Source organism: Zalophus californianus, chromosome 15 (assembly GCF_009762305.2).
Source record: "Zalophus californianus isolate mZalCal1 chromosome 15, mZalCal1.pri.v2, whole genome shotgun sequence".
NCBI classification, from domain to species: Eukaryota; Metazoa; Chordata; class Mammalia; order Carnivora; family Otariidae; genus Zalophus; species Zalophus californianus.
In genome coordinates this window covers 61,134,671-61,148,566 of record NC_045609.1, presented here as the reverse complement: position 1 = coordinate 61,148,566, position 13,896 = coordinate 61,134,671, and the positions used below count along the sequence as shown (strand labels likewise).

At 52.3% G+C, this 13,896-nt stretch overlaps 1 protein-coding gene and 1 long non-coding RNA gene across 2 annotated transcripts; one reads left to right on the top strand and one right to left on the bottom strand.

Annotated features, from left to right (window-relative positions):
- Positions 1-3,518: 3,518 nt before the first annotated feature.
- LOC113923887 lies at positions 3,519-9,117 on the top strand. The gene is made up of 5 exons (XR_003520446.1): positions 3,519-3,589; positions 3,803-3,879; positions 7,009-7,093; positions 7,786-7,934; positions 8,621-9,117. It is a non-coding gene; the product is annotated as an uncharacterized LOC113923887 (long non-coding RNA).
- Positions 9,118-9,259: 142 nt separating this feature from the next.
- On the bottom strand, positions 9,260-12,405 carry HPS6 (HPS6 biogenesis of lysosomal organelles complex 2 subunit 3). Its single transcript, XM_027596099.2, has one exon. The coding sequence runs from the start codon at positions 12,269-12,271 to the stop codon at positions 9,863-9,865; it is 2,409 nt and encodes an 802-aa protein (XP_027451900.1). The 5' UTR covers positions 12,272-12,405; the 3' UTR covers positions 9,260-9,862.
- Between the last annotated feature and the right edge of the window lie 1,491 nt (positions 12,406-13,896).

Genomic DNA, 13,896 nt, shown 5'->3' with positions numbered 1-13,896 from the left:
CACCAAGGCCTGGGTCCTGTTTGTTGTTCTGGCTCCTCTCCTAGCAACCAAAGCTTCAAAGAAGGTTCTGCAGAGCAATGGGGACCTTGTTTCTCAGCTCACTAAGAAGAGGGACCAGTTGGACCAAGAGCTTCAGATCCTGGGCAGCAGCATTAGACTACCCTGAGCAAGTGCAGGGAGCAGCTCTGTGGCAAGTACAAGTTCATGGCCTAAGGCTCAATCTCAGCCTTAGCCTGATGAGAGGCCTCCTGAAATTATCTACTCTTTCTTGCCATCCTGACTCTGGCCCAGAAAAGATAGCCTCCACCCAAAATATATACTCTGTCAGGAGACCTGATGAAGGAGAATGGACCTCATTCTTGAGGCGTATATTAACTTTCTAGGGTTGCTGTAACAAATTACCATAAACTTCGTTGCTTAGAACAACAGAAATTTATTCTCTCACAGTTCTAGAGGCCAGAAGTTCAAAATAAAGGTGTCCACAAGGTTGGTTTGTTCTGGAGGCGCTGAGGGAGAATCTGTCCCATGCCTCTTTCCTAGCTTCTGGTGGCTGGGAACAATCCTTGGTGTTGCCTGGCTTGTAGACCCATTACTCTCATCTCTGCTCCTGTTTTCACATGGACTTCTCCATCTCTATCTCTGTGGTTTCTCCTTGTCTGTCTTATAAGCATACTTGCTCTTGGATTTAGGGCCCATCCTGGTCCAGGATGATCTCCTTTTGAGATCTTTACCTTAATTACATTTGCAAGGACCCTTATTCCAAATAAGATTACATTCCAAGGTCCTCGATGGGCATATCTTTTTGGGGCCAGGATTCAACACACTGCAGGTGTCCAATTTAATGGGGAAAACCTCAGCCCACTCTTATAAGGTCCCTGAGTCTGAGAGGAGAAATCTGTCTCTACTTTAAGAAGCTCCTTTATGATGGGGAAGACCTTGATTCCCAGCCTGATCCCTGAGTCTTTATTTTTTTTTAAAAAGATTTTATTTATTTATTTGAGAGGGAGAGAATGAGAGACAGAGAGCACAAGAGGGAAGAGGGTCAGAGGGAGAGGCAGACTCCCTGCCGAGCAGGGAGCCCGATGTGGGACTCGATCCCGGGACTCCAGGATCATGACCTGAGCCGAAGGCAGTCACTTAACCAACTGAGCCACCCAGGCGCCCCATCCCTGAGTCTTTAAAGTGAGACAGGTGAGGGGTGTCTGGGTGGCTCACTCAGTTAAGCGTCAACTCTTGGTTTCAGCTCAGGTCATGATCTCAGGGTTGTGAGATTGAACCCCTACTTGTGCTTCATGCTCAGCATGGAGTGGAGTCTGCTTGAAATTCTCTGCCTCTCCCTCTCCATCTGCCCCTCCCTCTGCTTGTATGCTCTCTCTCTAAAATAAATAAATAAAATCTTTAAAAAAATAGACAGGTGCACAAATGTTGGTGGTAGGAAGGGCCAGCATTGGCAGAATCCAGACTACTGTTCTGTATAGAACAAAATGAGGGCATTGTGTCCAATTCATGTCAAGATTTGGAGTGGGGAGGGCAGAGGAGTTTCTGCCTCCATAAGGCTAGTGAGGCAAGCAGGGCTCCTGGTTCCAGTCTTTGCCCACTCCCGTTTTTCTTCTGCCAGCTCCCAGATGTTAATGAGCTGATATCATTGTTAAACACTCCCCCCTCCACTTTTTTGAAAATGAATCCCCATATGATCCTAAACAAAGTGGGACTGGGGTGGGGTGCCTTACTATGCTGGGGAGGCCATCAGGGTGAAGCCCCCAGAAGGGTCCTTCTTTGAATCCTAGCTAGCTCCCTAAGCCCTGTTTTCTCCTTTCTTGCAAGGGCCTAACGATTCAGATGGGGCTCTTTCTCTCCCACTCTGGGGATTCTCTTCCTGAACTAGAAGCAGTTGTCCATCCTTCCTGCCCACTTTCTCTCCTCCTCCAGGCTAGAAGAGCCCCAGCCTACTGACTGTCTACCCATTCAGTGCCCAGGCTCCTCACGCCTCTAGAGCAGATCCTGAGTGGGGCACCAGCTCCCCACACTTCATTGCTCCTTTCTGTTAAGGTCTGTCTAAAAACAATTGCATGGTATCTTCCCTCCAAAGGTTGTACAGTTGATCATTATGGGGAAAGAGACCCAGTGCTACCAAATTACGAGTCTGGGGAAGGTTTGAAACTTTCAGAAACCTGGGAACCTTCTGCCAGCCCTGGTCCTCTCCTCTCAGCCCTGGCCTGAAGATACCAACCAGGGTAACTACTCATGTTCCTCCTTACCTCTGAGACAGTTGTATGTGAGCATCTCCCAATTGTTATTCTCACCTCTGTTCCCACCCACATGACTCCTTGGAGCTCTGCTTCCAAAAAACCATTCACAAGAGAAGAAATGGATTGACCACAGATTTTCTTCCTGGTTTTCCCTCGCGGAGCACAGGAGCTCTCTTTGAGTTAGGGTCTGACTGCTGATAATTAAGTGGATGATGGACAAGACTAACAAGAGTGACAAACGTGGAATCAGGAGCCCACTCCAACCTTCAGTTAAACAAAGTGCACACCCCACCGAGGGCTCAGTCTAAAGATCTTCTGGGGTCACCTGGGAACATGCTGCATTCTGCAAGGAAGAACTATCTTTTATTGGAGAAGTCACAAAGTTTTAAAAATCCAACCAGTGTTCTCCACTCTGTCTTTCTGACTCTGCTTCTCTGGTTTGATACCTCTTGGCCATGCACTTCCAAACTTTCTACTCTGCAGCCATTCCCATCCCCTCTTCTAAAGCAGAAGGCTTTTCCTTATGCCTTGTAAAGGCTTCTTTATGTCCTTCCCTTTCCTAACATTTACAGGGGAGACCTACTTGTTGGGGAGCTCCCTAGGGCCTGATCAGTAGAGTGGAGGGGGAAAGTGGGTCACCCATATGTCCTTTCTCCCTCCCCGAAGCTCCCCATAAATCCCTTATCCCATACTGACCCTCCACTGTCCCTGAGGGGACCATGAGAACAGTGAGCCAATCTAGTCAGTGATGAGCGGTCACTTGATTTCCCCTTTAGACAATGATCTCGGTTATATCTAGGTCAGTGTCTCCCTAGCCTTGGCCCAGGACACTGAACTGGTGATATCTGAGTCCCCTCTGCCCCTATAACTCCTCTCAGGCTTTCCTTTCCTTCTCCCTCTGTACCATTCCAACCCAAGTCAGGGCTCTGTGCATCTCTGCTGGGGAAGCCCTGTTCTCTAATTCTGTGGCTCCAGCCTGCTCCTAGAGCCTGCATGGGGCTGTGGTGGGGGACAATGTCCACTTCTCCCCATTTTCCCCCAGTACAAAGCAAAGATAATGGAGACTTTGAGATGACTGTCACTTTAGAATCAGGCTGCCAAAGCCTGAGGACCTGAAACCTATAAAAGACCTGGGCAGTCTGCTTCTCCAGAACCTTCAGCTGAGGGAGGCCTAGGATGAGGTAGACCATCCTCATTCTTGGAGAAGCCCACCCCCACGCCCCCTTCCCCAGCTCATCACAGATCTTTCCCTTTTCCTTTATTTCCCAGATAATGGAAGCCTCTGGAGACCAGACCTAGACCAGCTAACTCACTGGCTCTGCACTTTGGCTATAATTCTGGTGAGAGGCTCCAAGGGACCCCTTCTCTGCCCCTTCCTCTGTCCTCCCACCATTCGCACCTGAGAGCCTCTTGTGCTCCCCAGAGTAAATGCATTTCCCTGCCTCTCTCAGGCCCCTCTCCCCATCCCATCTGTTTGTCTCCTGGTCCTATTCCATCCTCTTATTCATCTTTCTGACCTGTCTCTCCTCATCTTTTTTCTTGCTCCAACGAAGAGACCTTTGGAGCCAGGCCCAGGCATTCCCTCTGGCAATTAGAGGAGAAACTGCTCCAAGACTTCTACCTACAACGGGTGAGTGACCCTGGCCACTCACTCCTGACTTCATGACCTGATTCAGCCTCCTTCCCCATCTGAATTTTTGTTACCAACAGAAATGGGGACCCATTGGGTAATGATGGAAGCACCATTTACAATGCACACTATTAGCCTTGAAATTGTGATTTTCTTTTTTAAGATTTTATTTATTTGTCAGAGAGAGAGAGCACAAGCAGGGGGAGCGGCAGGCAGAGGGAGAAGCAGGCTCCTTGCTGAGCAAGAAGCCGGAGGTGGGACTCGATCCCAGGGCCCTGGGATCATGGCCTAAGCCAAAGGCAGCTGCTTAACTGACTGAGCCACTCAGGTGTCCCATGAAATTGTGATTCTTTTTTTTTTTTTTAAAGATTATGTTTATTTCACAGAGAGAGAGACACAGCGAGAGAGGGAACATAAGCAGGGTGAGTGGGAGAGAGAGAAGCAGGCCCCCCGCCGAGCAGGGAGCCTCATGCGTGGTATTGATCCCAGGACCCTGGGATCAAAACCCGAGCCAAAGGCAGTCGCCTAACTGACTGAGCCACCCAGGTGCCCCTGAAATTGTGATTCTTGAAAAAGTTTTTATTTAGGGAGATTTACCTCCATTTCACATTTTGTGCATAAAGTGAGACTTTATTGTGTGTGTGTGTGTTTAAGATTATTTTAGAGAGAGAGAGAGTGTGTGAGCAGTGGGGAGGGGCAGAGAGAGAGAGAAGGAGAGAGAAGCAGACTCCCCACTGAGTTTGGAGCCCTATGGGCCAATGTGGGCTCAACACGGGGCTCGGGGCTCTATCTCATGACCCTGAGATCATGACCTGAGCCAAAATCAAGAGTCAGACGCCTAATTGACTGAGCCACCGAGGCACCCCAGAGACTTTATTGATTTTGAATAAGTCCTGACATCTTATTCCTATATTTCAAATTAATATAAAATATGACCTTACCGTGCCTTCCCAGGAAACTCTGCTGTGCCTTCAACTTCCTCTCCAGTTGGATCAAATTATCCAGGTCAGGCTGGCAGAGTTCCAACCCTAGAGAGGAAGCATGCTGGCAGCTCAGGACCTCTTTCTTCTGGGAGATACCATCTGACACAAGTCCAAGGTCCTTTCCCCTTCCATGATTTTGCTCCCTGAATTCTACCTTGACCCCGTCCTCCTTAATTTACCACCTCCAGAGGCTCCCTCAGTCCTTAGTCAATAAATGGGCAAGTATGTACATGTTTAAAGGTAATGGGTGGAGATGGCCCTGATAAGAGTAACCACCAGGGGGAGCCTGTGCCTAAGAAGACACTGAGTGGGGGCCTAAGGGAGCCACTCAAGGTTTTCCTTCTCTTTTTTCCAGAGCAGTAAAAATGCCAGACATTCCGGCTTGAGGTGGCTCCCTATGGAGCTGGGGGTCTAGAGCTGCCCCCTTCCCACTTTCTGACTCCCTCTCTTTCCCTGACCACGCAGAGAAAGTGTGAACTAAATTCTGGTGCATCTGAACAATGTGGAATACTTCCTAAGGACACAGTCCCTGATAGCCATATTCAACGTGGGGATTAATTCTCAGTTTTTTTACCTCACCCCACAACCCCCATTAGTCCCTGCCACCCTTCCCTCCCTGAAAAACCTCACCGACCCAGGCTTTCCCACCTCTCTTCCTCTCTTGGTTTAGAGATCAGGGCACTCTGTGTAGTACAGTAATGTCCATTCTTACACCTTCACCCCAAATCCAAAGATGGCCCTGACTCAGCGACCCCCCACCCTCCCCGCCCCATAGTGCAAGGGTAGTCTGGTTCTTCCTGCAGATCCAGCTGACCTATTCCCATCAATTTCAGGTCTGGATCAACCAAACAGTGAGTCTGGTCTATGGGAAGAAGGGAAGAAAGTCAGCGAATCCCTAAAGACTAGAACATAATCACTTCTCACCCTAGGCCATAGGGACCAGTCAGTTCCTGCATCTATAATCAAACCTACTATGCCCCTGGTACTGTGATACACGTTGAGGATACAAAAGCACAAATAACCATGGTCTCTGCCCTTCAGGAACTTCTCGGCGAATCAGGGAGACAAATAACTAGGCAATCACAAGATAGTTTGATAAATACTTTTTTAGAAGTATGTACCAAGAACTGTGGGAGAACAGGAGAAGGTGTAACTAAATTTATTGGGGGTGAGTAGGGAAGTCTTAGGAGAGGGGGTGACATTTGGAGTGTATGCTGAAGGGCTTAGGCTGGGCAGAGAAGAGAGTGAAAAGCTTGCTAAGCACAAGGCACAGAGTGAGGGGGAAATCTACTGAGTTCAGGGAACCACAAGTAGTTCAAAGTATAATATATTCTTCAGAGGGTGGAAGGAGGAAGTGAGTGGAGAGAAGACTGGAAAGAGAAGCAGGCCCATTCGTGAAGAAAGAGATGTGTTTGGCCTTTACCGTGTGGGTTGAGCTTGATTTGATTTGCTTGTTACAATACTCTGGATAAGCAAGGTTAGATTTGAGGAGACAGGGACACCAACTTGGAACCCACTGTTAATAGTCTCAATGGCAGGTGGCCAGGGCCAGGCCTAGGGGTAGGCCAGTGTATGGGAGGAAAGCTGGAGTAGTTTGGACGCTGACGCAACCTAGCCACCAGGTCCAATTTCCTACAGGTCACATGGAGAGGGAAGGGTGGGGCTCTGGTCTCTGGCTTTTGCAGGCTGGGAAAGACGAGTGTTGCTGTAGTCATGTGGTCCATCATTGGGTGGCATAGAACTTGTGATCAGCGTTCAAACAGCAGATCCCCTGGTGAGGGCAGGGAAGTTTGAGGCTGGGGCTGGGAATATGGGTAAACAGTAGGGAGACGAAAAAGGGAGGATTGAGGCACCTGGTTGGCTCAGTTGTTAAGCCTCTGCCTTCGGCTCGGGTCATGTTCCCAGGGTCCTGGGATCGAGTCCCGCATTGGGCTCCCTGCTCTGCAGGAAGCCTACTTCTCCCTCTCCCACTCCCCCTGCTTGTGTTCCCTCTCTCACTGTGTCTCTCTCTGTCAAATAAATAAATAAAATCTTAAAAAAAAAAAAAAACAACTAAAAAAAAAAAAAAGAAAAAGGGAGGATTGGGCCCCAGGGCCATATAGGCAGATAGAGGAGCCTTAGGCTTTACTTTCTTTCCTTTGCCCAGACTGCATTCTGGTCTTGCCTACCTTTAGCTTCATCTTCAAGCTTCCTAGAGGCTACTGCCAAGTGAACAGCAGAGAGCTCCAAAGGTGAGGGATTCCTGTGGAAATGCTCCTACCCACTGGCCTAGGGTCCTCTCCCTCACCTACCCAGGGACCTCAGGCCCTCCTACCTTCCCCTGTCCAGGGGCCATGGACCTGGGACCTTGTCCTCTGCTCAAAACCTTCAGACCTAGATCTCTCCTCTTTACCCAGACACCCAAGATCAAAGACCTTAGTTCTTAGATCTCCCATTTCCCTAGGTCCCAACATCCTGTCCAGGGACCCTCTCTACCTCTGGCCCTAGAACATTCCCTACCAACCAAAGACCTCAGACTTGGGATCTCCACTCACCTATTCAGAGTCCTTTGACTCAGGAAGACCACACTAGGTCATCTCTCTGATGGCCTCACGCACTCCACCAGAACCCAGTCCCACGATGATATCTGCGTCTCTAAGCTGTTCTCCAAAGTCCTGACACATGGTTGGGGATCACTTGTATCTCCTACATTGGAGGTGGGGCCTAAGCAAGGATAATGGCAAATCAGTGCCCAGTCTGTAAGAGCTGGTGAAAGTTCCCATTTAAGCCCACTTGCTCCCCTAAGAGCTGCCAGGCTGGGTGGTTCCCCACCTGGAGGCCCTACTAGTGGGTGCCCCTAAGGAACTTCCTTGAGCCATACAACTCCAAACAAACACAAAAAAAAACAAAAAACCTGGTCCCCTTCTTCTGTCCATGCCCCCAGGGGCCCACTGAGTACAATTTCTTCTTCTCTGAGCACGGACAGCGACCCAAGCCAAATCTTAGGCTGAGAAGAAACAACCATGATTCAGCAGGATTATGAACAGGAAGCAGATTCCTGCCTTTGTCCATTTCCAGCTTCTCTCTGAGGAGGTATGAATGGGATGGGTCCAGCCTCAAAACGTAGCAGAGGAGGAAGAGCCCCTCCCAACCCAGGAAGGGGCCCAGGTGGAGGCTGAGGGATGACCAGGCCCTAGTTCTGGGCCTCTGGAAGGAGCAGTAGCTTAAGGGCCAGTAGCTTGACTCCTGGTGTTGGTAGACAACCTGGCTTGAAGGTTTGGACGAAGGCCATCCAAGTTCTTGGATGAGGCCAAAGTACCATCCCTAGGCTTTAATCAGGCTGAGGAGCCATCTCAGGACTTGGCCACGCAGATGAGCCACCCCAGGACCTCCATGAAGCTGAGGAATAACACCAGCCCTGGACAAGCCTGAGGAGCTGCTGCCCCCCTTTGCTAGAGAGACTGGGGAATTGTCCCTAGTTCCATGTGAGCCTAAGAGCCACTTTAAGCCCAGGATGAGGCTGAGCAGATTCTAAGCTGTAGGTCACAGCTGAGGACAAAGCTGAATAGCAGTCCTTATGTTCGTCCCAAGCCTTGGACAAGGAGGGCTGGGGGCCCAGGTTGATGGTGAGTCACAGCACCCAGGGCCCTACCCTAAACCCAGAACCAGGCTGAGGGGTCACCTGAATAGAAGTGGGCATGGAAGGCCTCTTTAGAGGTAGTCCTGCAACTAAATCCGGGTAACGGACATCCGTGCTGGAGATACTTTTCTCTGCCTAGGGTGGGCCCTCCAAGCAACCCTGCCTCACTGCCTCTCGTTACTAAGCCAACGGGCTCTGCAGGTAGCTCTCCTGTCTGTGGCATCTCTTCCCCGCACCAGGGGCTGCTCCAGGAATCCCTGGGAGACAGGCACAGGCCCAGAGCCCATCACAGTTTCGCCTTGGTTTCAGAAGTCTTGGGGGAAGAAAGCGTGCAGCTCTGCAGACCCCTCTCCTCACAACAGGCGGCAGAACTAGCGTTAAACTGGGGATGAGGGGTGCATTCAAGCCCGAGCGGGGAGCAGCTACTGGATTCAACTGCTCTCTCCATTACCCACAACCCTCTGGGACCCTCCATTGTTCAAAAACACACAACCTGTGTATTTCTGGAATGTTTTCCAACACCAACAACTAATTCTCTATGGACACCAATTGGGTGTCTTACATGTCAATTCAATTCTGACACAAACTACCTGGAGTTAGCACAGAACTCACAGCTTAAGGGCTCAGTCCCACAAGACTGACCCCACTTCAAAGGCCAGTTGCAAGTCACTGTACTTCTGACCAACTGGCTATAAATTGGGAATTCCCATGCTATAAATTGGTCTGACAATTTGCTAGAATGGCTCACAGAATTTGGGGGAACACTATAATTGCATTTACAAGTTTATTACAAAGGATACAACTCAGGAATAGCCAGATGGAGGAGATACATAGGGCAAGGCATAGGATGAGGAGCGGGGGGGTGGGAGGGGGGGAGGCAGGCGGTGTGTGTGCAGCTCCCATGCCCTCTCTGGGGGGTCTCACCCTCCCAGAACCTTAATGTGTTTACCAAATTTCCTCCTTCAGGAGTTTCTATAGAGTTCACTCTCTAGCCCCACTCCCCTCCCAAGATGTTGGGGATGGGGCTGAAAGTTCCAACCCTCTCACTTGGTTTTTCAGGTGAGCAGTCCCATCCTTAGGATGGGTGTCCCCACCTTAAGTTACCTTATTACCATAAAGCAGATGTGATCTAAAGAGGCTCCTTATGAATAACAAAAGATACTCCTATCACTCAGGAAATTCCAAGGGTTTTGGGAGCTCTGTGCCAGCACAATAACCTGAGGACAAAGACCAGATATATTTATTGTATCACAATATTTACTATATATATATTTTTTAAATTGCTTCAGAAGAGAGAAAACCATTGCACGCATAGGTCCCACCCTGGTTCTCCGCCAACTCCTAGGCCCCTTCCCTGATGGCTGTGTCCTAGAAATGATTTTCAGCCTGTGTCAGTCACACACAGGCCCTGTCCAGATGGCGCCCAGGCCTCCCAGGCTGGGTGGTCTGATGCCTGGAGGGTAGTCACAGGTCCCCGAGGTGGGGTGGGGGGTGGAGTGCCTGGGTCCCATAGGATGTCCTCATACAGGCTTAGAACCGGGCCCGAGGGCCGTCCTTTAGCTCCAGTCTGCTCCAGCAGGGCTCTGAGCAAGCCCACAGAGAGAGGGGGCTCTGTTCCAGGCTCAGGGAATGGGGTGGGGGGCTCCAACTCATCTGGGAGGTGTGTCCGTAGTAGAAGCAGGAGCTCAGCTGGAGCTAGGTCTGGTGGGCACAGGCGGCAAAGGAGAGGGAGGTAAGCATCAAGCCGACGGTGCCGGGCAAATTCGGCCAACAGCAGTTTGAAGATCTCACTTCGAAGCAGGGGGCTGGAAGGGCCAAGGGCCAGGCCTGCCTCTAGAGCCCGCTCCCACTGCTCCTTTTGGACTAGCTGCCCCACAGCTTGGAGCACAGCTTTGGGCCGCCCACTGCCCAAGAGCAGCTCCAGCTCCAGTGCCTCGGACCTGGTCCCCTCCTCCCCTAGGACTGCCAGGGCTCGACGATACAGGGGCAGCCCCGGGCCCCCTGCGCCCCAGCCGGGGCCCCCCTGCTGCTGTGCCAGCTCCACAAAGGGTGGCAGCCATCGCGGCTCCAGCCGGCAGAGGCACTGGCACAGAAGTTCAAAGAGGGGCAGTATCCCATTGGGGGGTTCCTTTCCAGCTGAAGTGCCTCCTAGTACCTTCTTCCACACATCAGGGGGAGCATGGGACCTCAGCCTGCCATTCCCGTCTGGCTGGAGCTGCAGGGCCCTGAGGATGGCACCCCAGGCTGCTGTAGGAAGGGCCTGGAAAACAGTGTTGAGCTGGGCCAGCTGGTCTCCCATCAATTCGGTCCTCAGCAGGCGTGCCACTTCGTGCTCTGCCAGCTCAGTCCAGCCAGCCTCCTCCTCATCCCCAGCCACCAGGTGGGCTTTGAGCTGATCTAAGCCCCGGTAATCTCGAAGCTCAGCCCTCAGTGTGGTCAACAGTGTAGACGGGGACACATGTCCCTGGAGAATGGAGGCCAGGGCCTGAGGTGCCCGGAACGTGCTGTTGTGTCTCAGTTCCTCTGGGGTGAGCTGGGCACCCCGCAGGCTCCGTCGCTGGTAGTACTCGCAGGCCTCCTCAAACACCAGGTCTTCAGCTGAAGGCACCTCAAGACCCTGTGGGGCTTCCCAGCCTACTCGAAACAGACCCAAGGCTGAAAGCAAACGAAGACCCCCTCGGGTTTCCAGTTCTTCCTTATCCTCCATGCCAGGGGCAGGGGGTGCCAGTAAATGTACTCGGTCTGTACTTAGGACCTTTCTCTCCAGCAGCTGCCCGCTGCCCATATCCAACAGTTCCAAAGTGGAGCCCAGCACACAAGCCAGAGTCCCATGAAATGTCCCCAGTGCTGCAGACCCTGCCAGGCCTACAGGTGCCTCCTGCAGTGTGCCCACAGCCCTTGTACCACCATGGGACTGCACCAGGCTCACAGTGCCCCTGAAGTCAAGCAATAACAGGCCCTGGGGAGTTGGGGCCCAGGTATGTACAGTCAAGGGCTTCATGGGGCACAGCAGCCCAGGAAGACCTCGGAGCAGTGTCCGGAAGTCCCATGTGTCCCCTCGTCCAGGATTCAGGCTCTTACTGTGGGAGAGGCCAAGACATGGGGCAGCCACCATCACCTTGCCCTTGCCTGGGCTCCAGATTAGCAGAATGTGACTCACGCCAGGCCAGGTAGTGGTAGTGGGCACCAGGAAGAGGTCCTTGCGAGAGGCCAGCAGCCCGAAAGAGGGGCAGTGGTGCAGCAGGATGTGTGTGGGGCCCAGGTTGGTGCCGGCCTCCCCGCTGGGCTCCAGGGTTCGGACGCACACGTAGTGGCTGAAAGCAGGAGGCGGCCCCAGCCAGCCCTCAGCACCATCCTGACGCTCCTCGCACCACACAAGCCGGCCTCGGGGCGCCGCCACCGCCACCACGCGGGCTCCACCGCCCGGACACAGCTCGGTGCTCCGCAGCAGCTGCCAGCCAGGCCCCACTCCCGCGCCCCACACCTCGGTTAGGCCACTCTCCCAGACCAGGACCAGCGCCGGTCGCGCCGGCCACGGCAGGAAGAAGGCATCTAGCGGTGGGGGGTGGCCAGCCGGCCAGGCACGCTCCAGCTCCGCGCCGGGGCCACGCACCGCGACCAGCAGCTGCGGGCTCGGCGCCCCCGGGGGTCGCAGGAGCAGCAGGTGGCGGCCGTCTGGGCTGCAGCGGACTCTTACGGCTGGGTCCCCAGCCAGCAACTCCCGCAGCCGGGCCGCGCCGCTAAAGTGGCTGAGGTCCGAAAGCAGGCGCAGAGTCCCTATACGCTTCATAGTTCGCCCGCGCAGGAGCAAGCCCGGGCCTGGCCGCCCCGTGGGGCGAGGCTCGGCACTTGGTCCGGGTTCCCGATGGGCAGACGGAGCTGGGCTAAGACTTCCGGCCCCCGTCGATGAGGTGAGCCTACGCCAGGCCGGAGAGTCGGCTTCGCCCCGCCCCGCCCCGCCCCGCCCCGCCCCGCCAGGCTAGCTCAGGGCTCCGCCCCGTTCACGCCCCGCCGGCGCGACCCCCGCCCACCAGGGGAGGAGCCACGGGAGCCTGGCCCGGGAGGAGCCTCCCGAGCACCCAAAGGTCTCAGCGCCTCCTTCCTTGCTAGCACTACTCTCGCTCCTTGAGTCGGGTTGTAGGCCCAACGCCCCAAGGCCCAGGAAGCGCAGAGCCTTACTCAGGAATCTCTCAGGCTGAGCCCTGAACTGAAAGTGTCACACTCCCCCGGCTTTCCTTCCCTCCAAGCCTCTCTCTCAACCCCAACTCCTTCAATTCAGTTAGTCATGAAATTTTTATTGAGCACCTACTAAGTGCCCGGCTGAATAGAGAGGCCTGAACAAAACAGAAAACTTCAACCTTATGAAACTGACTATCTAGTGTAAAAAATAACAGTTAATACTTCTGTGGCATTTACTGTGTAAACCCTCCTAACCCACTCCCCCCGCAACAAGCCCCTCACACAGATATGGAAAATGAAGCACAGAGAGATTAAGTGAATTGGCCAAGATCATACAGCTATTCAGCGGGTAGAGGTAGAGGTGGGATTTCAATCACAAGCAATCTGAATCCAGACTCCTTGCATCATACCACTTTACTATATCAACAATTCATCACCAAAACTAAGAATTTGCTAGGAAACAAAATTAAAACATAGTTTAGAGGACTGAGTGTAATTTCTCTCGCAACACCTGCAAATTGATATGCAGGAGTCCTTCCTCCCGGACTGCCTTTTCAAGGGTATTCCTTCTCCCTCCAAATCCAATTCCTCTTCATGAACCCTGCTTCTCCCTCCTTCCCTCAAAAACTTCAGTGAGAATTTGCATCCATTTCTATCTCATCAGCCTCATTCTGTTCTCTTGCTCTCAGCATAGAAACACTTTCCAGTCTGTCCAGTCTTAAAAGTCACTCTTTCATCCTCATCTCTCCACCACCTCTACCACTTTGGCGTCGTCTCCTCTTCCCTTTAATCAAGTTTCTTGCAAAGATCCTCTAGCATTTGCTACCTCCACTTTCTCTCCTGTTTATTCCTCAAACCACTACTTACCTGAGGTAGATCTTCCTGAGATCTTCAAGGATATTTTTATTTCCTTTTCTATCTGAGAAGTTTGACAACCTCCTTTTTTTTTTTTTAAAGATTTTATTTATTCATGAAAGACAGAGAGAGAGAGAGAGAGGCAGAGGGAGAAGCAGGCTCTAAAGGAGCAGGGAGCCCGATGCGGGACTCGATCCCAGGACCCTGGGATCATGACCTGAGCCGAAGGCAGACGCTTAACCATCTGAGCCACCCAGGCGCCCCAAATGTTGGTTTTTAAATTCTATTATGGGCCCTTTTCTCTTTCTTCCTTTTTAAAAAAAGATTTATTTATTTATTTTAGAGAGAGAGAGTACGAGTGGGAGGGGCAGAGTGAGGAGA